Source organism: Netta rufina (genome assembly GCF_964035555.1).
Source record: "Netta rufina genome assembly, chromosome: 5".
In the NCBI taxonomy this organism is placed as follows: Eukaryota; Metazoa; Chordata; class Aves; order Anseriformes; family Anatidae; genus Netta; species Netta rufina.
In genome coordinates this window covers 17527266-17552009 of record NC_140128.1, presented here as the reverse complement: position 1 = coordinate 17552009, position 24744 = coordinate 17527266, and the positions used below count along the sequence as shown (strand labels likewise).

Genomic DNA, 24744 nt, shown 5'->3' with positions numbered 1-24744 from the left:
GCTTGGCATCTTTAAAAGAGCATGACCCTTGCTATGAAACTTGTTGAAGCTGAGGGGCTGGGAGGATGGAAACAGAAGTAATACAGTGTTGAAGTATTATTGTGCTCATTTTTCAGTGTTTAAAGAGTTAGTCAGAGGATGATATTTTGGTTGAAATTCAGAAACTGTACTGCCTTCAGCTGGGAAGATTTTTCTTTTCCTGGCATTTATTCTAAATAATTTGCTGGTATTTTTTTTTTTTTTTTTTGGGGGGGGGGGGGTGAGGGGTGAGGGGCGGGGATCATAGTTTTATTGCACTAGTCGTTTCTGCACAAATGGCAATTAGTCTAATTAAGGTAGCAGCACTGTGTAGTTCTATGGCATATAGGAATGGATAGATTAAAATTTATATAAATAATAAAAAAAAAAATTGTATATATTCTTATCTGTATCCAAATACTCCTATCTGTAATCAGGGTGGATGAATACTCTGAAAAGGCTTAGGAACAGTAACAGAAATATTACGGAGAGTATCTGGGTTCTCTCAGCCTGCTTTCTGCTCTAGCAGACCTCTGGTTTAGAGTAAGTTTAGCCTAATTTTTAATATTCCCTATATTTTAAGTCCAGAGTAATTTATATTTCATAGCAGAAACATTAAGCCCCTTTGCGCAGTGAACGGGCTCCATGTGACCGGGTAGCCCTTGCTCCAGCTGGCAACGGGTAAGTCATGTGTTTGCCTCCAAACCTTTTGGAAAGTACCCTGGATTTTTTTCATAGTATCACCCTTCGCTACAGTTGCAGTTGGTGTATGTATATTTTTCCCCTAGAAGTATTCCTTCAAGGGTTTCCTTCAAGTATTCTAAGGGTTTCAAAGGTGGTGAACAGCGACAGATGTTACCCACAGGGTACCATCACCTGTGACTTGACCTTTTAAAACCCGAGCTGTGGGTTGCGTTGTTCGCTTTCCGTCTTAATTCAGCTTTTTTCCGTCCAATTCAGCCGCCTTGCCAGCAGTCACATGCGAGGGGAAACCCCCCAGGACCTCCCCTCAGCAGCTCCAAGGCATGGCGCATAAGCGACTACAGCAAATAAATAAAAAGCGAGCACAACCCGCGGCGTGCAGCCTCTCACAAGGCCCGGCGGGGCATCGCCTGTGGCTGCGGGTGCGGGGCCGGGTGGCAGCCGGGCTGAGGGGAGGGCGCTGCGCCGGGCGGGGCGGGGCGGCCCGGGGCGGCCATCTCCCACCTGGAGCCGCCCCGCCGTGCGGGAAGAGGAAGTGGGAGCAAGGGAGGAGCGGAAACCGGCACCGCCACCCGCCCGGGAAGGGAAAGGAAGGGAAGGGAAGGGAAGCAGCCGCGGAGCCGGCGGCCGCCACCGTAAGCACCGGGCAGGGCCGGGCCGGGGGGGCCGCAGGGAGCGGGGGGCGGCGCGGAGGGGCTGCGGGCACCGGGGCTGGGGTCCCCCACGGCCGCAGGGCCTCGGGGTGGGTGGGAGGCGGCTCGCCCGGAGCTCGCAGCGTCCCGGTGGGTTTATTCCTTCAGGGGTTCGCCCGTGTGGGCCCCTGCCCCTGCTCGTCGAGGCTAGGGCCGAGCCGGGGAGAAACGTGGCGGGTTCGGGGTTTTGCGAGGATGTGCGTGGGAAAGCCCTCGAAATGCTCCCTTCCTCGGGTGCTGCTTGGAGGAGGCCGAGGAGGAAGCAGGGAAATGCAGGGCTGAGGATCTGCCTTTGTGCTGTTAAATGCCCGAGCATTTAGCAGCACAAAAATTTTTGGGTGCACAAAAGGAAGAAAGAAAAAAAAAAAAAAGTGATGTAACTGTGTACTCAGGGAAGAGCATTGACCTTCCATCCAGCTGGATAGGTAAAGTAGCCCTGTGGGTGTATAGGCACAATTCAGCCCGTGATGTTTGGGAATTGAACTCGGGTAACTTGCTGTGTATGGCACAGATGGAGGGTACAAGCTATCCCTCGAAGCAGTGACCATAAGTTTGCATTTGGTTCCGAGTGAGAGGTCAGACCTCGCACCCAGTTTCATTACTGAGCTGCTTCAGTTCTCCTTTCCAACACTTTTTTTGGTAAGAAATTTGTTTTTGGTGATGGCTGCGTGACAAACTAAAGAGTAGGAGAACCTGAGATGTGATAGCGTGAGAAAAAGCCTTAGATGGAGAATATCCTAAGCAGAAGGGAAAACTACTGCTCTTTTGTCATCTCTACTCTTACACCCTTCTTCCAGACCAGCCAGTGGTTACTTCCCTGGGTTTGCTTATTTTTCAGTTGCCATTGTTCTGGGATTTCTGAAGTGCTCCATAAAACTGGTTTGTTGGTTTATTCTGCTAGGCTGTAGAGGAAGTGGTGGTTTTTTGCTCTATAACCTTTATCGTGGATTATTAGTTATGTATTTAAAAGGGAATTTCCATTCCACCTTCTGGATTATGCTTGTGTGAATGAAATAGTCCATACTAACAATCCTTATAAGCTATTCTTAATTGAAAACAAAAAGGTAAGTACACAGAGTGAGAGAATGTTAAAGAGCTGTACTCTAATGGTGTAATACCTGAAAAAGCTGGGGAAAAAATAGAAGCTTTTTGTTGTTGATTTTGTTTTGCTTTTTAGAAGTATATCCATGTTTAATTTTTCTAGAATGAGGGCTGTGAAATACAGGCACTAGCACCAGGCGGGTCAGATGTTCTGTTCGCTGGTCACTTTCAGAAATGTTAATTAAGGTGTCCAACTCAATACTCTGCAGGGTATAAGGTTTCCAGAAAGTGAGACACCCCAAATGATTAGCCACTGTATTGCTGACTGTTGTTTCTGGATGTTGCTGCCTGCCTTTTTACCAGTTTTGATTCTGGCTGTCAGTACGCCAGCTTTCACCCTCTATTTCTGCTGAAAGTCAGATGGGCCACTGAGTACGTGTACGTTTCACAAGGGATTATCTACAAAATGCAATAACACATATACCCTGTTGTTGCAGGCAAGCAGACTAGTGTCTAGATTGCACACAACTTCTTAAAATGGTTTGGACGTCTTTCTTAAGGCTGAAAGTCATTACACATCACAGGAAGCACATGGAGGTTATGCTGCCTAGTGAGCAGTATCATGGTCATCATTACTAACAGCTGGGGAAAAAACAGCTATTGCTATGCCTTGAGTGTACACACAGGGTCTAGAATTGGAGCATTCCTCAGGAGTGGACATTGACTAGGAGACCCGCTTGAGCAGAAGTCTTTCAATGCAGAGCTTTAAAATGTGACGCTAAGAAATGTAGGAAAGGCACATGTTGATTTGGTCAGGGAAAAGCTTCCTTGGTCTCTTTAAAATCACATGAGCGATTATTCCTAACCTTTTTGCACTGCCAATAGGAAAATTAAGGGTGGTGGTTTTTCAAACCGGCTTGAGAAGACAGCCTGAGAGCCGATGACAATTCTTGTACTTTGATGGAGAAATAATCCAGAGTTCCCAATAGCTTGTACAGAACATAAAATGAGTTTCTGTGTAACTGGAGCGTGACAGTGCTTCTTCTGTGGTGTTGCAGATGTGGAAGGCTACTGCAGGGCACACCATTTCTGTCAGTCAGGATGACGGAGCTGATGACTGGGAGACGGATCCTGATTTTGTGGTATGGCTTTCAAATTTCATCCATTCACTGGAACTGTAATGTTAAAGAGTAATTCTTCAGGAGGGGGGTCGTATCTAAACTGATGGGAGCATGCTCCTGGAGGGAGGGAGAATTAGGATTTTCTGTGTGGGGTGAACAAAGAAAACTATCTTGTCTGGCCTGGGTGCTGCAGGGAAGTCTGTATGGAAGTGATTTGAACCGATCACTTCTGTATGGAAGCGATTTGGAGCAGCAGCTTCTGGGTACAGGAAGTGCTCCGTGTGTGTCAGCATTGGGAAAAGCACAGGGCTCGCAGCAGAGAAGAAGTGGAAGCGGAAATAGTGGGTTTTCTAACTCTTCAATCTTGCCAACTTCTGATGGGTTTTGCTGTGAACTCTGAAGTGCAGATAATTAGCGGTGTCTTTGGGTTTTTAACTCTTTTTATGTGTCCTTCACAGAATGATGTGAGTGAGAAAGAACAGCGCTGGGGGGCTAAAACTGTGAAAGGATCCGGCCATCAAGAGCACATCAAGTAAAGCAGCTCTCTTTTAAATTTATTAGTAGTCACAATCCCAGGCAACTTTTAATCAATTCATGTTCTCAGTTACTTGTATCTTCATAATTAAAACAATACTGTCTGTAGAAGACTAATTATTTGCCAGATTGCTAATCTTTCATATATGTCAGTATGTTCAGATCTGAAATTAAAATCAGAATTATGAAGTAGGGACTCTTAAATCTTGATTTTTAACTGGCAGTGTTGTTCTTCCTGCCTCTTTGTGTCTGTAAAGTTTCTTTGTTATTTTTGGGTGCAAGAGCCAATACCGCCAGGGGAGAAGTTTGCATTGGCTGTTCTGAGGAGCTGCATTTGACGCTTAAAGGGAGGGTTTAGTTTCTTAGTTCTCAGGCTTTGTTTAGAAAACTGCTACCAAACTCCTAAAAATGCTGGTAAATTAACAAATGAACTCCTTTGACAGATAAAAATAAACAATAATAAATGAACGCATTATAAAGGCTATGTGAGACAAATAGTCTATCATCTGAATCTCATCCTCCTTATAAAAAGTGTCTAAGACTTTTCTTAACTTCCTAAATCACAGATTTCCTAAAACTGTTTTAAAGTCCATGATTGTGGTTTGTGGTCGTTTGGTTTTTCTTGTGTATTTCTGGGGCGTCAAGCCTCCTGATGTAATGCTGAGAACAAATACCATCAGTGTTGCAAATGGAGAGAGACTGGGCTGTGTGGCTTGCTTCTGGAATCAGTTATGCTCTGCAATCTTTGGAGAGCAGTGATGACACCTACTGGCTGAGTTGTGCATGAGGAAGCTTTAAATTCAAGTGGGAAGCGTTTTAAGGTATGGAAAACCATCCGGGCTTGTCCTTGTGTACAGCCTGCACTAGTGCAGCTTCAGTTCCTGAATATTGCAGGAGAACTTGGGGAAGAAGTGAATGTCTCTTTGCATCCTTATTTTGCGTTACAGTTATGTCCAAAATGCTCATTTGGAATCAGAGTCTTGTTACCATAGGGACTGTATGGTAAGAGATGATCCCTATTCTGAAAAGTTGCCATCTAAATAAAAAGTGTTGGAAAGAATTTAAATTAGGACATGAGAAGTAAATATATTTGAGGCACACATAAGTTCAAGGTAATTGATTGTAAGGTTTTTCATATAGCAAAATCCTCTTCTGTGTTAAAGTCTTAAAACCAATGCTTTCATTTCTTTTTCAGACAGTGTTCTGCAGTGGAATAAATTCTGATTCTCAGGATGTGAGGAAGTGCTCTGTGCACTGGAAAAATGGGAAGGGCTTCAAAAATACAAGTTGTCCAACTTTTAAAATACCATCTTACATTTTATTTTGCATCTTTTTGAAGTTATCTTCTGAAACTTTCTTAGCAAAACTTGCTGTTTAATTATCTGTCTTTAAAGTATTCATCAGCTGAGAGAGAATGTGTTCCAAGAACACCAGAACCTCAAAGAAAAGGAGCTTGAAACAGGACCAAAAGCTTCCCATGGCTATGGAGGGAAATTCGGTGTTGAACAAGATCGCATGGATAAAGTAAGTATGCATGCTTTCCTGAGATGATATTGTAAGCTTTGTCTTGCCGTGCCTGTGATCAGCATGACTACACACGTGAGTTAAGCTTGTTGAAGGCAAAGTCACTTGTTGTTCCAACTTTGCCAGAATCACAGATGTAGAAGCTCAGATCACGGCGTAAGTTACATAGAGCCATGGCTCATCTGCCTTGTAATGCTATGACAAGACTACTTATGACCTCTACCACCCAAATCTGTCAGAACATCGCGTTCTCTTCCTTATTTAAGTGAAAATTCTACTACAGGAAGAACTGAACTAAAACATATAAAGTACTAGGGACAAGTGTTTCAGGAGGCAGATAAGGAATCTGAATGATGAGAGGAAGTTCTGGGATGTGCCATGGCTCCACATGTGTGTGTTTGACGCTTGCACTGTCTTTAGAGCAAGTCTGCTTTCTTACATCATGGGTGGATTCCCTTGCAGTCAAGATTCAAGTTTCTAAATGTATATTTCTAAATTAAGAAAGTACTTCATGCATGAATAAATCTAGCCTTTTTTTTTTTTTTAATTTCAATACTGTGCCAGCTCTTCTATGCATATTGAGGTTGCCAAAGAGTGAAGAAAAGGGTGTGCTGCTTCTTTTAAATTAGAGGGTAGCTCTTAAGCAGTGATAAATGTGAACAGTGACAAGTAATCCAAGTATTTAAAAAAAGTCATTGTACTTCAGTCAGATGATAATGCTTTCCATAAGGACCTGATGGCTAAGATATACTCTGTTAACAAAGTTAATGGTAATTCTTAAGGTAATTCCATTAGCCATGTGGTAATTAGACAGTCATCAAATTCTGGCTAGTTTCTTGCACATATTTTGTTAAAATGAGAACCACACAGTCTCCTGAATAAGAATGATTTTGTTTTCTTACTTAATTTACTTTCTGTGTTTCTAGTAATGTGACAGCCTTAAATTCCTACTGGATTGCCATATTCCAGGGTAAATTGCAGCATAATTCTCAGTGGGCCTTTGAAATAGACTAACCTAACTGTGAGTCTGGGAAAGGAATTGCTGACCAGATTCAATAATTAGGCCTGTTCTGCAGCTGCGTAGTTCTCTGGTGTCAGCGGTTTATGCCTCACCTCTGTTCATGGGAAAAATAAAAAGAAAGAAACAAAAGTGATGTTTCCTGTAGGCCAAAATTAATTGTCTGGAAAAATTTGGTGGTTGTGTCCTCCCACTACCAATATTACTCAGATATTGGTAGTAGGAGGCATTCATAATTTATCTTTAATAAATGAAGCTTTCTTACTTGTAAACATAGTTCTATAAACTCATCATAAGAACGTTCCCTTTAAGGGAAGACCTTATACTGTGTTAAGGCTTGACCCAGCTGAAATAAATGAGAGTTACTGTGGCATCGGTCATGGTGTTTTTAGGACAAAACCCAGACCCTGTCCTGAAATGAACAACTATATAATTCCATATGCCAGGCCCCCGTAACTGATTTAAAATGTAGCAGAGTATTCTACTGAGGAATTAACAGGGCCATTTACTCTGAAATACAGTTTATGAAGAAAAATATTTTTTGAAATATTTTTTCAAAAAAGGGATATGTCATAATGCTTGGTATTTAATGAAACGGAGGAAGGAATTCTCTTTTTTCAGGTGTCATGTAAAGAAAGCATTCTTAACCTTATCTACCTCGATTTGGTAAAATGAGGGATCACATAAAACGTAGGATTTTCCGAGCTTCATGTCTCCAATAGCTTAATGGATAAAGGGAAGAAGAAAGGAGGAAGAAATGTGTGTTTTCCATCACATTTAACAGTTATTCTACCACAGAACAACTGCAAAATAAACACGAGTATGACTGCATCAGTCAGGAAAAGAAAGGGGCTTTTATATGGCTCATAAGATAATGTACTACTAGTGACATCCTTGTTACCTGGCAGCCACTCAGCTGTTACACACAGTAATATTTTCCTTAAAAAAAAAAAAAAAAGAACAAGGCAAATAGTGTAAAATCATCTCCCCCTCAAGTTACATATGTTTTTTAGACACCTTGCGTCATCAGATTAGTTCGCCCTGCTCCAGCTGTCTGCTGCTGCCACAAGACAAGCAGTTTCTCATTGCTCAAAGGTCTGAGCATGGGACAGCGTTTGCAGGGCGCTGCCGCAGCGGTGCATGCCGATATCGTGAAAGGCAGGGGCTGGGTGCTGGAAGCTGCCGTGCCATGCCGTGCCAGCAGTGTTGGGCTGGGCCCGGCGTTCATCTGGCAGCAATCCATGTGTGGCGGGGTGTGAGGTCTTCTCTTCTCAGCCTGGGATGTCAGATTAAAGTGGCAAATCTCAAGCTGCTCTGGCTGGTGCTCTGTTTTGGCACTGGACAGGAGGGAACGTCTTGGCACGCTATTCAGCACCCCGCAGGGTGCTTGGCTTCAGTGCCAGTGCCAGCATCTCAGAGGGTGCCCTAGCACTAGGTTAATGTAACACTGGAAAGTGTTACCCGTGAGCATGGAGGATGTACTTTCAGGTGTGTAATTACGTATCCCCTTGTCCTGCCCGAAGCCAGCGACAGCACAGGTTCTGCTCCTCGGGTTGCTGTGTTCAGCTCATGTTCCAGCCACAAACAGGAGGCTGTGGGGCTGGCATGCCTGTGGCAGGGCTAGCTCTGTCCTGCCATGGACGTGCTGCTTCGCTCTGTGATGCCTTTTTGCGGGTGAAGAGAAAGTACAGAGAGTAGACGCGTAAATTTGATGTAGGCGGAAGATCAAGGTGCCTCCCTAAAGCAATGTCAGCAGAAAAGCTAGCGTGGCTGTGCTTGGTTGCAATCTGTTATCAGCTCAAACAGACCCGTAGCTATGTGCCTAAGTACAAGGCTGCATATTTAATTCGGAACTAATCCTTGGTTTAACTTTGGCATGGCACCATCTAGATTTTGCCTGTATCTTTCTGGTTTTCATGCCTGTGGTTTGAAGTTAAAAAATCAGGGTGTAAAACAGTCTTCATGAAATGCAGGCATTTCTGCCCAATTCTTTCTTGGCACTTCCCGTGCTCAGGCTGTATGGGTGGCACGGTGACAGCCTTGTAAAGCCTGCTCAAGTGAGTAATGATTCACAAGGAAGGCAGTTTCAGCAGGAAGCAGTGCAGGTTTGTAAGGAAGCTTATCCTCAGATCACTTGGTGCCATGTTTTCTCTTACATACAGAACTGGACAGAACTGCTGCCTGTTTCTGAACTTTCCAATTTCTTTTAGTCAGCTGTTGGGCATGAATATCAATCGAAGCTTTCTAAGCATTGCTCCCAAGTGGATTCTGTGAAAGGGTTTGGAGGCAAGTTTGGAGTACAAACTGATAGAGTTGACCAGGTAAGCAATTTCTTCTGGTACTGCAGCTACTCGAAGTCATTGAGTTTATCAACTTGTACACACAGTGAAAAATTCCAATACCTTAAAATGCTGGTGTGGTCTCTTCTTCCTGATATATTTGAAGTGTAGCAGTAAGCTATCATGGGCTGTTACAGAGAGAAATTTCTGTTTAAAGCAAAACAAAAGCCCTCATGGGAGATTGAGTTGAAAAGAAAACTGCAAAGACATATTAAAATCTGTACTTTAGCTACACTGTGCTCTTTTGGAGAGGAAAAAAAAATCAATGTAACTGTTACAGAAGGAAGGATTTGGGGATGGTTTGTCTTGTACTGCAACGTGAACTACTGCGCAGGATAACTGGCTTGCTGTTCCAAGACTGTGTAACAACCCTTGTGCGGAAATGCTGAATTTCTGTTGTGCTGAATTTCTGTTGCGCTAAATTGCTGAACCTGGCAAGACAAGAGTATCTTGCTGGGAAAATTTGTTTTGGCAAGGGATGACAAAAGAAAAAAAAAAAAAAAAAAGCAAACAACGAAAAAAATGCACTTGACTATCATGTAAATGAATATGGCCTGTAAGTTTTAAGTAGGTATTTATGCTCCAATCAAAAGGGTCAGAACAGTTTGGAAAGATGCAAGAGCTTTCTGTGCTGTTTGTCCACTGACATGACAGCAGTGTTTCTACTAATATCTAACTTTGTCACATGAATTTTTATTTCTCCTCCAGTCGGCCGTTGGGTTTGAATACCAGGGGAAAACGGAGAAGCATGCCTCCCAAAAAGGTAAAGTGGTGTGAAAAGTTAACCAAACACCCTTTGTAACGATTGTTTTTAAAAAATATTAAAATAGATATTCATTCTGTTATTGCTTGTGAAGGACATTGTTCAGTAAAGCCTCAACATGTCATTACCAGTGAATCAGGTGATGAGGGGTTTGGGTGAAAAAGGAGATGAAAGAATGAACTTCAAAGCAATTTCATAATTTTCATAAGTTGGTAGAGTTTTAATAAAATGAAATAGTGTGTCATCGTGAGTCTTGTTCATCTTGTAGAAGTGGTGTTCAGGGATGTTTTAGAGAGATTGGGAATTGTTCTTTGCTGTATTGCACCCTATCGGAAATAGGATTAGATTTTAGAGGAAGCATAATAAACTATAGGACCATTGCACACCTTACATTCTGAGTTTAAAGTTGAGCTTAATTGTGTGTGCTAAAGGGTAACATTTGAGTTCTGAAGTAACTGTGTTTTTTTTTTTTTTTTTTGTTTTGTTTTTCCTTTTCACTAATGGCTAGGATATGATTCTATTGAAAGCTGCTTCATTTCATTTTTATTTTTTACTCCATACAGACTACTCAAGTGGTTTTGGTGGAAAGTATGGAGTACAAGCTGACAGGGTGGACAAGAGTGCAGTGGGATTTGATTACCAGGGTAAAACTGAGAAACATGAATCACAGAAGGGTGAGTAGACACATATGTTGATAGATTCATACTCTGAGGTGGCAGGCATCCATGACAGGCAGTGTTGTAAAATGCTTTTTTTTTTTTTTTTTTTTTAATTTCATCTGTTGCACTCCCAGCCTGATGAAAATTAACACTATAAAATTTATGTTGCTAAAAACTTTGACTTCTGAAAAAGAAACCTAAAACCTAGTTTCTAACTGGTACTAACTGATGATCCAGGTGCCATTATTTCAGAAGCAGGGCATATAGGTCTAGAGTTTTTTGCAACTTCTTTTGAAAAGCTGTGGATTAAAATACCTGAGACGGTAAGCAGTTTAACCACAACAGAGGACTGTTTCTAAAAGAATCAGCTGTCAGTAGAATAAAGCATTAATCAGAATCGGTAGTGTTTGGAGTTAAATACTGGGTTGCTAATCAGGTTTCCAGGCATATCTGATCAGAAAATCAAGTATTTTATTGAAAAATTTTGACATTTTTGCCATCTGTTTTCTCTTTATCTCAAAGAAATATTTGTACTCTAAAAGTGCGAAACAGAAGAAGGGGTTGTTTATTTAAAAGCATACAGGCTGTTGCTGACATGATTCTTGAAGTTCACTTTGCTATAAGTGTCTTAAAAAGTTTTATCAAGGAGTCAATAGCCAGAATTGCCAATATCACCCTGTAGTTGAACTACATATGATGCCATTTTATTTTCCATCTTGAGAGAATGTATTCTGAAGAATTCATGACTTTGGTGTCCTGAATCGAAATTAACCAGGGATATCAGTGCTTCTTTTAATATGTAATTTAATGTTAGCAGATCTGATTATCACAATTTGTCAAGGTAACATTTTGTTGTTGAACACTTACAAACAAAACTCTTCACTCTTATCTCTAGATTATTCCAAGGGCTTTGGTGGTAAATATGGTGTTGACAAGGACAAAGTGGACAAAAGTGCTGTTGGCTTTGAATATCAAGGCAAAACGGAAAAACATGAATCACAGAAAGGTTTTTATTATCTTATTTAAGAATACCGGTTCAAAACAATCAGACTTTCCAACATAGGAAAACGTAATTTTTTTGTTTTTGGTGGTGGTAAATGTGTGTTTGCATTTTGTGTATGTAAATTTCTACTTCCCTTAGATGTAAAGGAAGGCATTGGAAACGGTCCCTGAGTTTCACATTGTGATTTCCAAGGGACCTTATGTCCATATGGATGTTATTGAAGTAATTGCGTAACTGCACACATCTGTGGTCTTCAGAGACAGTATCAAATCCTTCATTATTTATATATCTATATTGTGCATATGTATGTGTGAGGTATCTGGGTCTAGATGGAAAGCACATCAGATTCTTCAAGTCTCTGAACACTGAATCTAAGTGCTGTAATCAACACTCAATTTGTGGTGCTTCTTTGCATTGTGATCCTAGAGTTACTGAATGGATAATCTCCTTCCCCTTGGCTAAGGTAGTGTAGCAGGGGAAAAAGAGTGAAACTATTAATGGAAGGGCAGCTTATCCAATAGCATATCTGCCACATTACTTTTTTTTTTTTCTCTAAATACTATTTACAATCATAAACTGCAGTAATGTTTTCTGAAACTTCATGCATACAGATTATGTGAAGGGGTTTGGAGGCAAGTTTGGTGTGCAGACAGACAGACAAGACAAATGTGCACTTGGCTGGGATCACCAGGAGAAAGTGCAGCTGCATGAATCCCAGAAAGGTATCTCAGTTCAAGATTCTTAGCCATTCTTTCTAACTTCTCTAATACCCACTTTTCTCATCCCTGTGTGAACCCTCCTTCCCTTGGTATCTTTAGCTACAGTCTTACAGTGCTAACATGAATCTCATTTTTCTGTGTTTGAACTGTTGCTGTGTGTTAGTTGAACTGGTGTCTGCAAAGCAGGTTAAACACATCCAATAACAAGTCCCTGAAAGTTCAGACTTAGTGCTGAGTTCTCACTGGAGAAGCCTTACAAGTCTGTGTAGCCTGGATTATTTTTTTCCTTTTTCAGTTCATTCATACAAACCACAAGTTAGCGATTTCTTTGTATTTTCCTTGAGGATCTTCACAAATAATCTTCCTTTTTGTGGCTTTGGTTGTGTATACCCCTGTTTCCTTGCAGGGGAGATCTAGTATTTAATGCTGTCCTTTCTCATTGCCTGCAAGATACCTATTTCATGAAAGATTGGTACCCAGAATAAAAGTTCCAAAACAGTTATTGCTAGCTGCCTGCCACCACTCTTAACTTAATTACATTAATTAAGCTAAAATGTCTTATGTTAAAAGTGATCCTCAAAATATTGTTTTTCTGGGTGTTCCCACAGATTTGTTGTGAGAAGATTACCTGAAGCCCTGTTTCTTGTGCCCTCATTTTATATAATTTATTAAGATGCCTGTTGTAAGGCAGCAGTAGGGAATGATCATAGCTCTTAGCTGAGAGCTTTTTTTTCCTCAAGCTGTGTAGCAGCAGGGATATTGCTTCTTCCATTAGGCAGTACTGTTTAGGAATATCTGAAGGGTAGTCTCCGTGGGCCCTATGTGAACATCTCTTTAAAAAGTCAGATCTGTAGCATACAAACGTTAACCCCACTGATGAAAAGAAGCTCGTTTCATCCTTAACTGTTGATCCTCTTGTATCTTGTTTTGTTTTGGTACATAAACTATGTGCGTGTTTGTGTTCAGAATGTTGATCAAATGCAAGTGCATTATGCTGATTGTATGAGAAATGTTGAGAAGTGATGTTTTTTGGTGACTTCAGAATGGTGTTCCTATGTCTGATAAATCATGTTGACCTCTTCCTAGTCTCAAGTGGAAACTTCTGAATTTACTTGTACAAAAGACTATTGAGAGTTTTTTCACCATTCAAAATTATTGGTAATTGAGAAATATTGCAAAAATTATTTTGAGTGTCTCTGACTAAACTTTTTTATTTTCCTCCTTTTGTTTTTAATGTATTACATGTGGCTTTTTCAGACTATAAGAGTGGTTTCGGAGGGAAATTTGGTGTACAGACAGAAAGGCAGGACCCATCTGCTGTGGGGTTTGAATACAAGGAGAAACTAGCCAAGCATGAATCTCAACAAGGCACCGTTTTCACTTGTTACTTTCTTAACAGTGCAGCCACTTCTCACACAGTCTTAAATAGTTGTCTAAGTAGATCAATGCTAGTAATGTGCAGACACTTTCTTGCGCTTCTGTTCCTACATGATCTAGCAATGTTCTTCCATTTTATTCTTAAAATGTTATGTGAAACAAGCCTGTATTCAGGAAACGATATCCAATGTTTAGCTAACAGCTCTAAAACATTATGCAGTTAGTGATAATAACGACATATAATTATTAGTATGATGTTAATGACATTCTTACCAGTTCTAGAGTCTAAATGTGAAACTTTGCCTGGATAAATTGGTGGAAAAATATTCAGATCAGGACCATGCATGTAACCCTTAACAAGCAATGGATTATGGCAAGATCATTTAAAATTGATTGTAGTCTTTAAAACAAGAAGTAGGGAATGTTTGTGGTTCTTGGGTGAGCAAATACTGTTATAATGCTCTCTTTATTCATTGTGAAATAGTTGGGGTACAAACCATGAATTCCTGGTTTTCCGTTATCTTAAAGTGAGAAGTCTGGATCAGGAAAATGTAAGTGTAGTATATTTATTCTGGCTGAAAATACATACAAAGCTGAAGAGAATGAGGTTGTTCATTCTGATAGTCAGTATTTTCCTGTGTAATAGTGACACAAATTCAAACTTAGAGTGTCAGACGTACCTTAGCAGACCCCAAGTACAAACACTAAAATAACTGCTTAGAGGACCCAAGTGGTTTTCGACCTGCGAGGAGAAGTAGTAATTGTAATTGTGTTTTAGGGAAAACACAACAGAAAAGCCTGTTCATTTACAAAGTCTAAGGGCATGTTCCTACATACAGTTCAGCAGCTCGGTGCCACCAGAAAGTGCTGTTTTTCCAGCCACACACTCTTGCTTCTTCTGTTGCACTGGCTCTGGTGCTAGTCACACATTTCTTTGAGTAGAAGAAAAATTTTCTTTGAGTTTCTTTCACTAGAAACATCAGAAAGTCACTCTTCTCATTTTTTTTCCTTTTTATGCCACTAGTGAATTAAATTGCTTCTGGAGCATAACAAGTACTAGAGTCAGCATCGGGTGAGAGCAGGAGTGTGCAGCTCACAGGTGGTACAGAGCAGCAGGGCCACCCCATTTCCATGGTGGTGAGCTGTCGCAGACTCGTGCTGTCTTGTGGAACTGCCCCTTCCCATGTGTGTAGCAGTAGTTATTACCAATGACATTAGTATTCATCAGTTGGGTATCATGACCAAATCCACCGGAACAAGAAATTTGTTACATTTTTCTGCCATTCATAGAATTTACCAAGTTAAGGAGAAAAAAAAAATAAAACCTCTGTGGTCACTGAAGACTGGATGTCACTCCTTAAGGAAAGAAAAGTGGCTTTAGGTTATATGATTTCTGCAGAGGGCTAAGAATTGTTGCTGTGAAAGGCTGTGTTACAGAAGTGATGCATTAGAAGGGCTCATCCCTTATTCCTTGCTTGATACCTTATCAGTCCTCAGCTTAATGTTTTCTCAAAGAATGCATGTGGCCCCCAGTCTCTCATCTGCTGGTGTACCTGAAGGCTCTTGCGGTTATGTATCCTTCCTGCATCAAAAAACAAGTTGCATTTTCTTTGGCGGCTGTCACTGTATCTTTGCATGCAGCTGAGATGGCTATTTGCACTTGAAATGGCTATTTGCGTTTGGCAGAAAGATGGACAGAAAACTCCCCACTCTGACCTTTTTATCCTGCTTTTAGATTATTCAAAAGGATTTGGTGGGAAGTATGGCGTACAGAAAGATCGGATGGATAAGGTAAGTTACTTAAAACAGCCGTGACTTAAATAGCCCATAGGGATAAAAAATAGTATAGTTAGATCTGTAGTGTTCAGCTTTCTATTTCTGGATGCTTCTTCAGTATATCATTAGAATTCTTCTGTGATTTTTTCCAGATCTTTTAAATCACATCAGCATGATGCTAGTTTATACACGCATGTATGTGTTTACATATGTGTAGTATGTGCATATATATGTATATCTAAAGTATGGAAAGATAAAGCATGGAAATTAAAGAATAGTAAAATTTGTATGAAAGAATAATAAAATCCATCAATTCCCCAGTTTCAGTCACATCTTCTGGCAACTAGCTAATGCCTTAGAATATCTTTTTAATGGACTGCTTAAAATAAGTGTCAAGTATTTACCAACTTTGCCCACTTCTCTATATGAGAGTTTGTTTCAGTATGCTGTAACAGTGAAAGGTAGGGCAGCTCATATGTCCTTTTTGCCTTTCCATTTTTAAATTGAAAAAGCTAGAAAATTAAGAAGTCCACACTGAGATTTGCCTAATGAACGTGTACTCTCAGCTTCGTATAAGACATTTTAAAATGAGACGGTAGAAGAATTTGGAAGTCAGTAGGATTCTTTTTTACTTGCAGCTGCAGGACTCGAGACCATTCATTTAAAAAAACAACCAAACAAAAACCTCATATTCTGCATGCTGTTTTCAGAATGTTCCCTCTGATTTAACAGTATCTTCTTACATAAGAGAACTGGATGCTTTTACCTTGGTAGAAATCTTTCACTGTATGGAATAGAATATCAACATATACACAATAAATGTTTAAGATGTTGTCTCACTTTCAGTTCTGATGAGTCATCTGTTCATAAACTACATTTTCTTTTTAATTAGTAGGATTTTAATGTATATAGGTCTGTCCCTGAAGAATAACTCAAAGTAGTTTGATTTACAGAAATAATTATTCCATTTGTCAAGTTTTGATTCTTCCTGATTTTATTTTGGTGTTGTGAAAAAAGCTGTAGGGGCGATACGAAAAAAAAAATACATCACACACTGAAGCTGTCTGAATGTCTTCATGAATTTGTGTTTTGTTAATGTACTTTTTTCCTCCTTGCGGATAGAATGCAGCAACTTTCGAAGATATTGAGAAACCATCATCAACATATCAGAAAACCAAGCCAATAGAAGCTGGTAAGGCACTGTCCCCAAATCCGTTCTCTGGAGTTGATATGTTCAAAAGTCCAGATTGTTACTGTTGATGCAGCTGTGATGTGTAAGAATCATCTAGAGGGAACTGTTCTCTTTGCGGGTCTCTAGCAACCTCAGCTACTGTCTCCCTCTTCCTGTTAGAGGTTTTTCTGTGCTTTGTTTTTTTTTTTTTCCTTTGCTAAAATTTGTACCATAAACTCATTCCAGGCTACCATCATTCGGAACCTTAAACAACATTTGACTTACTTGTATTTTTTCTTTTAATGTCACAGTTGCTAATAAAACAAGCAGCATCCGAGCTAACTTTGAAAACCTAGCCAAGGAAAAAGAACAAGAAGACCGAAGGAAGGCAGAAGCTGAGAGAGCACAAAGAATGGCCAGGGAGAAACAAGAACAGGAGGAAGCTCGGAGGAAATTAGAGGTCAGTAGGATTTAAGTCTCTTTTGGATAGCATTTCAAGTGTGTTTCACTGTAAAGTCGGGCGAAAAGAGACTCTCTGAAGAAAAGACATTGTCTTTCTTTCCAGCTAGGCTATAAAGCTCTCTTTTGTGTGTGTGTGTGTGTGTGTTTGCGTGTATTCCTGCCTGTGCTTCACCTGTTTACAATACACACCATCTACCAACATGCGCCATATATATATCAGACGTCAGATACGGAGATGGAGTAACACTTAAGTGTATATAATTTTGGCATTTAGCTTACTCAGAAATAAGTAAGCTAGTCTTGGGTGCTAATCTCTGTAGTCTGCTTTTACCCTAGTTTAGCTGTACTGTACATCTGCCTTTTGGTAATACCAGATTCCCATGGACATCAAGGACTTTGTAAGGGGAGAGACAATGGTCCCCTCCAGGCCTCATGAATGCTCATTCAAGAAGTTTGATAGTAGTTTGATAGTGATGCTGTTTTTTTGGAATCAATATTGTTGAAAATTGAGGTGGTATCATCCATTGGTATGCCACACCCATGAGGTGAGGGAAAATAATCGTCCAAATCTCAGTTTGGGAATTAAGAAAATGACATTTTAGCACTGACATACTTAAAAATGTAGTGATTTGTGTCTTACTCATATGCAAAATAATTCCAGGAGATGTTTAGTCAGAAAATATGTCTTACCTGCTTCATAGAATTTGCATGTTTGGTGAAAATCTACTGCTAGGTGGAAGGACTAGTCCTTCGTGTCTTGTTCATTTGCTTTCTTACACAATGCCTGAGGTGCCTTAGCGTTAGCAATACAATTTGCAGCTCTAAGCTTTCATGCAAGCTGCCGTTGCAGTCTGTCCAGACCCTCTGTGGCAATTCCACATTCCATCATCACTACTTCTGCTTAGTTCTCAGACAAGGTGGCTGGTGGTTTTAGGTCTTTTCAGTTAGCCTGTCTGAATCTTCGTAGGTCATCTCCAAGATACTAAAGGTAGTGGTTAGACAACACTCATAACTGGGGACTGCTATTTCCTTACTTTTTGTACATTATGTTCAATTTTGCTCTGCACCTTTGCTATGAGCAGGTTTTGCTTAGGGTTAGGCAGGACAACGTGCTGCTAGCTTCCATCGTACTGGTGTTACCTGTGCATTTTTGTATTGGGCTGCCTTTGCCTTTCAGGGACTTCCTCAGTTCTGTCAGGCTGACCTGCGTAACAATTTGTCTGTCTCACTCATCTCAAACCTGACATAATCCTCATTGTGCTATGGATGCTGAATTGCTCTCAGAGATGACTCCTGTTGACTCAGAGACTACTCCTATTCCATTCTTTAAATCAGAAAGGAGGAGATGTGTGTGCCAGAAAGCCAAGCGTTCTGCTTAGTATTCTCATTGGTCCAACTCCCCTTTCATTTTATCAGATTTGTAGTCAAAAGAGTGTGGGAAGATCAACCTCTCCATTAGCTCTCTTGCTGTTCATTTTGCGTGATCAATGTGCTCATAAGTAAGATCTGTGGATTGAGGGTGGTGAATTTGAGCTCTTGCTTCTCATTTCAGCTTTTTCATTGAGATTTCCTCCTGCTGAGGAAACAGTTCTCCAGAAGGGTTTAAATGTAGTAGCACAGGTCCTCATGAGTCAGTGAACTGTTGTCTTTTTTTTCCTTTTCCTTTCTCTCTCAAAATGGCTTTCTGCCTCTACTGTTATTTTTGCTGTAAGTGTGGGTTAAATTCAAGCCGTTATGCTTGATTTTTCTTGTGCTACATCAAAGATTCTGTTGCCTGGACACATTTGAAGTTTCTTCCAAAGCTGGTATTTAAATTTCACCATAACCAGATGATTAATGTTTTTCCAGACTGAACATCTCCCTGGTTAATTGTGTGGTTCTCTAGGCACTGAGGGAGGGAGGATGAGGTTAAAGGGAAGTTGAGATGATGCTGGCTGTGCTGCCCCGCACTCACAAGCTGAGTGTGAAAAGGGGAAGGATGCAAGTGTACCAGCCACAGCTGCTGTGAAGGGGCGGGGGACTTTGACTTAAGCAAGCTATTTCTTTAAGAGAACTTCCTTGCACAGACAGAAAGTTCTCTCACTTTAAGAAAGTATGTGGGCACACGCCCTCCCACAATGGGAATGTACATATGGGCTGCATTCTTCAAGAATCCTGTTTACTGGTAATCCTTTTCTTTTTTGCTCTTCACATATGTCGCATAGGCAAGTGGTGTTCAGGGAGCTCTTCTTCAACTGCTGTTACCAATCGACGAGTGCCTCTTGATTTAGCTAGAGAACAATGCAAGATGCTGTTGCACATGGAGCATTTCCTTGTGGAAGAAACCCAGCTCTGAGGCAGCCTGAGGTGGACCATGCAATTTAAATGCCTTATGGCAATTATGCTGTGCCTGTCTTAAACTGCAGTCTAGACTGCAGAGACCAATTTCATGGGACAAATTACTCAGTAATGATTCATTATACAGTGCTTCACTTTTTAATGGATTAATGCTAGCTAGTTTTTCCCTGAACTTAGGTTTGAGTTAAATAGATGGTTTGCTAGTGTTTTTTTCATCTGTAGCACAGCAGTTAAAGTGAGAAAGGGCATCCGGACAGACTTTTTTCAGAAAGCACAGCATAAGCTTTGAATTGGTCTTCAAAGCTGTCTCTGTTCTCAGGACACATTTTGCTTTCTTTGTTTGATGTGTTTTTTTCTAAGCTGTGAAAAACAAAAAAAAAAAGGAATATTTTTATTTATTTATTTAGCAGTAAAGTCCTCCACTTCATCTCTGGTCTGTGATTTCTCCTTAGAATCCTCTGAGGAGTTGTGGCTTGATGAACCTAAACAAATGGAGAGCACAGTCTCTCATAACTTGTATTCTCAGTTCTTTTCTACAAAAAAAAAGAATAAAGTTTGGTTCTAGGTACACTGATTTCTTTTCCTCTGTGGTAAAGAGAAGCAAAATAAAATAGTTAGCTGACAGTCTTTAAATATAAACTTTTCATAAAATTATGCAACCAATGTTTTTTTTTTTGGGGGGGTACAGTATGCCAGCTTCCTAATGAATAGCTTCCTAATGATAATTGTGGTTCTGCCCTCCGATTCACAGGTGGGATGGCACAGTGTGAAGTGCTGGAGTGCCAGAATGGTTGATTCAGATTCATGCTCTTTGTGTTGCAGAATACAATAGCAATACTTTTATTTCTACCACATGGAACTCTTCTGAACATTTGAACCCCTCATTGTCAGCATATAGGATTTAATTTTGTACGAGCTATTCAGTCTTTTGCTTTGGCAGGCTCTTGGCAGACCTGCAAGAGCTTACAGGATCGTTTCTCATCAAGGACAATATATCAGTTGTATAATTAGAACATGGGGGCTTCAGGTTCTCTAAATTTATGCTAAAATGGTACATGAGGCCCAATCAGCTAATGAACAGAATGAATATATTGAACACAGAAACCCTGCAGCTCCTGTGGAAGTGTGCCAAAGAACATTGGGTACTCTGTTTTTAAACTCATGTATCCATACGTACTTTGCAGTTTTTATTTCTTCATTTTTTTTTTCCTCCTCTGCTTTGCAGTATTGCTGAGGCTTTCCTGTTACAGCCAGTCTAAACCCCCAGGCAGGTCTAATGATGGAGTCAATCCAGGCCTGTTCTGCTCCCTGCTCACTTCAGTTTATTTCAAAACGTGTTGTTTCTCTCTGTTATTGGAGGGTTTATTTCTTTCATTAAACAGTGATTAAACTGCACTGAAGCTTTTCTTTCTCTTCAATTAAGGAGCAAGCTAAAGCCAAAAAACAGTCTCCACCGCCGTCTCCTACCACACAGCCAGCTGAACAGAAGGCACCCTCAAGCCCAGTCTATGAGGTTTGTTAACATCACTATCAGTGCCTCATTTTTGATCCTAAGCGTAAGAACCTCTTCACAAAATCTGGACAACCCTCTCTGACTGTTTCTGCAGGATGCAGTTTCCTATGATGCAGAGTCTGCCTACAAGAACTCCAGCACAAAGTACTCAGCTGCACAGGAGCCAGAGCCTGGCTACAAAGCTGCAGAGTCAGACTACCAAGAAGCAGTGAGTCAGCGAGAGGCAGAATACGAACCTGAGACGGTCTATGAAGTGGCAGGGGCAGGAGACCACTACCAAGCAGGTAGAGTGTTCGTTTTTCATGTGAAAGAAGCCCTTAAAAATGAAGACTGACTCCCCTGGGCAACAACTTAATAAACAGTTGAGTTGATATCACACTGCCTTCATTTTCTAAAGTTGTTGTCTGATGAGACTTTGTAGATATCCTACCAACAAACCTTAATTAGGGGATGGAGGTATGGCTAGAGCAGAGTTGAAATTACTTAACTTTTGTGAGATGATGTAGGAATAATTACAGTGCTTTCTAGCTTATTGGTTCAAAAAAAGTAACCATTTCCACCCTGTGTAATGCAAGAAAAAAAGCATAGCAATTGAGTTTAGATGTGTGTTGAACCAATGCTGGCCTAGCAAGCAAAAAAATCTGTCAACGATTCTTGGACTTTGAAATTGATGTAGTGTGTTCCATGCTTATGAGGGAGTGCAGTAAGGATGTCCAAAACTAACGGCACTGAAAGAATATAGTTCTTTTGAATTGCTGTTTTTCTCAGCTCTTCTGGTTACTAAAATCCTGCTTGCTGTGATACAAGAATGTGGAAATTCTGACCAGATCACTTAACACACACCCCCAAACATGCACACCTAACAATTTGTGCTAAATAGTCTCTTACATGCTTATCTTGGACTCAGTTGTTGTTCTGCCACTTCTTTTAGTGCTATAAAGCTAATAATTTTTATTTTATACTGTATTAAATGTCTAGTTGTGAACACTTCCTGTCAGGCTTTAATTGTGTGTGATTAGGAAAAAAAATCCATTTCAGAAGGTACATCAGCACTGCTCAAAATCTGCATAATTTCCTGCTTCCTGTGTGGATTAGCAGTAGAATGAAAGGAGGAATGCCACAGAAAAGAATTTCGGGTGATAGGTAGAATGCTTTATGCTTTTAATTTGTTTCTTTTCTTTCTCTCTCCCCTTAGAAGAAAATGCTTATGATGAATATGAAAATGAACTTGGAATCACAGCCATAGCCCTTTATGATTATCAGGCTGGTAAGCAAAGCTCTTGTTCTTAAACTTGTCTTTTGAATACTCTTCTTTGAAAGATAAAACAAGATTTATTTTTTTTTAATTTTCCTTCCATCTTGTAATTTCTTGTAGTAGCGTATGAAATGAAGATATGAAGAATTAGAATTGTTTAACAAGACGATAGTTAGCAGTATAGATATTTACCAGTAGCATGTAGACACTTCTGAAAGTTACTACCCACCGTTTTTAGAAATTATGGGTGCTTAAAAAATCTTTTTTAACCAATTGCTAACACTCTAATTAAACCTTTGGTGTGAGTAATTGTTTAAGAGTCCTCTGGTTGATTCTGAGGACAGTTCAAGAAAGTGAAGTGGTTCCTCAGTGTGTTAGGTAACAATTGCTGTTCTTAGAAATGCAGTGGGTAAGAACCAAGCACCATGTCAGGGCTGAGGATGAGGAAGCAGCATCTTTACAGGCTGGTATTGCCTTGTGCTGTTTCAAACACCCTGCCAGGAGGGAGGAAGGTGATCGGTGTTCGTGTTATCTTTAGTGACGGTGGGCTGATAGATGAGACGGTTGTGCAGACCGCTGTGCAAACACTGAGTTTCTTCTGCTCTCTCTCCAGCGGGTGATGACGAGATCTCCTTTGATCCAGATGACATCATCACAAACATAGAAATGATCGATGACGGCTGGTGGAGGGGTGTCTGCAAAGGCCGATACGGGTTGTTTCCAGCAAATTATGTGGAGCTGAGACAATAGAGACTATTGTCTACTGGTTATGCCTTAATTCCCCAGTCAATAAATCTGACTTAATACACTACAAATCATGATGCTTTTCTGAGGATGGAGGGGTATATACATATTGCTTTTATATTTAATACTTTGCTGATGCTTTTTAAAATGTTTATGCCACAGAAGTTGCTAATATATTGTAACTACAATGTTCTTCACTAAGGCTCTTAAAACGATTTTCATGCATTTGGAAACATTTCTTCTCTGCCAAATTAGCAATTGTCATAAAAGGCCTTTCCGAGGACGATTAGCTGTCTGTCATAATATTGCATGTTTTACTCATAAGTGAGCAGATTTACCTAGTGTTTAAGTCTAGTTAGTCTTCCACTAAATGTTTTCAGCTAAGAAAATCATGGCTATGCAGGTTATTTGCGTTTCCACTAAGCAAGGGGGTGGGGAGGACTGGGGAGGGGCATAACTTTTTTTTTTCTTTTCCAGGTAGTGTGTGAAAAAGCAAAGAGAATGCTTGAAAGTTGCAGCTAATGGCAGTTAATCAAGTACTGTCCAATATTTACGGAATATTAGTGTTATGAAGGAAACAGTCTGGTTACTTTTTCCTTCTCTTTTAAAGTGAAGTTTCTTGGTTATTGCATTGATTTTTTTAAATTTTTTTTTTCCTCCTGACCTTGTTACTCCTCTACATGTAATACCAGAGGAGGGCTGCAAACATTCTAGCACTGATTATCCTGAATTTCTTCACATCTTTGTTTTGTTCCACCCTCCCCTCTTTCACAGGAAAACTTGAAAAAGTTACTCTACAAGTATTGAGTCACTCAGTGAAATTCCTACTTGTTCAAAGGGAGACTGGCATCCAAATCTGTGTGACTACCTACAGGAGTAGTCTCATAGCTTTAAACAGGAGGAAAAAAGGCAAGACGGAATTGCAGTTGCATTCTGTGTACAATGCATCCTTTGTTCATACAATAAAACAGGCAGGCCTGCTGTGCAGTAGTAACATTTTATACAACTATATTTGAGTTGAGGAATATTAATGCAAATAATTTGATTTAAAACCCATATAAATATTCTCCATTTTTAAACCATACAAGAGACAACTGTATTTTTTTGTATGTTCTACAAAAACTGCCAGTAACATTCTGCTAAACAATGGAGTTAAAACTGTTCTTTGCCAAATCTTAAACTTAAGTTTTTGTCATTCTAGAAAGCTGACTTCACAGCAGATTTAGAGTCCCTACCAAAGATAGTAAGTTGCATCTAATAGTGCACATGTTAAATGTATGTACTGTCTGTTTCCACCTTCTGATCAAAACAGGAATGGCAGAACTGGTATGGTAGCTAAGAAAGAATGCAGAGAATTTTTATAAACTGTAAATTTGGACCAATGGAATATAGAAGACCTGTACAAAATGGTAAAATATATAATGTATCTTGGAAGGCATCTTATTGAACCAATTCTTGGATGGTTGGGACAATCCTTAATGAATGTCATATGTATGTCATGATTATATATATTTTTTTCCTTTCCATGGTCTCATTTCTGTGTTGTATTTGCATTACTAGGGTTGGGTTTTATATGCAGTTTATTTTATCCAATTTTGCATAGAACACCTCATAGAGGGGATATGATTTTTGTAAATTAAATATTCAATAAACTTTTTGAACCATTTGCATGGAATATTTTTGTATTTTTAAATTGCTTTGTTAGTCTGTTTTGGATGGTTCATCTCATCTCAAGCTGCATCTGGGAGCAGCCTGCATACAGTGAATGATATTTCCTCTGGGAGCCGCTCCGTGGTGCTTGGTACCAGGGAACTGCAAGGCTGGGGCAGGTGGCTGCTGCATGGAGCCCTTCTGGGGTCCTTTTGTGTGAATCATGGGTACAAGGCTTGTTCTAGGCTTTGGTATGAATTTTGTAGCCTGAAAGATAGTAGGGAGAGGAGGTTTTGCACTCTTGGCTGCTCTTCCACCATGCTTCC

General features: G+C 40.2%; 1 protein-coding gene across 5 annotated transcripts; it reads left to right on the top strand.

Annotated features, from left to right (window-relative positions):
* The first annotated feature begins 1239 nt into the window (after positions 1-1239).
* CTTN (cortactin) lies at positions 1240-24434 on the top strand. Of its 5 annotated transcripts, XM_084287581.1 has the most exons (17): positions 1240-1355; positions 3512-3595; positions 4033-4106; positions 5503-5632; positions 8861-8971; positions 9698-9752; positions 10316-10426; positions 11307-11417; positions 12026-12136; positions 13391-13501; positions 15246-15301; positions 16409-16478; positions 16769-16917; positions 20680-20769; positions 20864-21053; positions 21965-22036; positions 22638-24434. In XM_084287581.1, the coding sequence occupies exons 2-17, from the start codon at positions 3512-3514 to the stop codon at positions 22772-22774; spliced, it is 1662 nt and encodes a 553-aa protein (XP_084143707.1). In that variant the 5' UTR covers positions 1240-1355; the 3' UTR covers positions 22775-24434. The 5 variants fall into 5 exon arrangements, with proteins under 5 accessions (XP_084143707.1, XP_084143709.1, XP_084143708.1 ...); XM_084287583.1 differs by lacking the exon at positions 11307-11417; XM_084287582.1 differs by lacking the exon at positions 13391-13501.
* The last annotated feature ends 310 nt before the right edge of the window (positions 24435-24744 follow it).

Excerpts from the sequence above, each read along its gene's own strand:
- CTTN (XM_084287581.1), top strand. The coding sequence starts at position 3,512 with ATGTGGAAGGCTACTGCAGGGCACACCATTTCTGTCAGTCAGGATGAC. Across the intron at positions 3,596-4,032 it reads AGACGGATCCTGATTTTGTG|AATGATGTGAGTGAGAAAGA; the intron begins GTATGGCTTTCA and ends TGTCCTTCACAG. Across the intron at positions 11,418-12,025 it reads AAAACATGAATCACAGAAAG|ATTATGTGAAGGGGTTTGGA; the intron begins GTTTTTATTATC and ends TCATGCATACAG.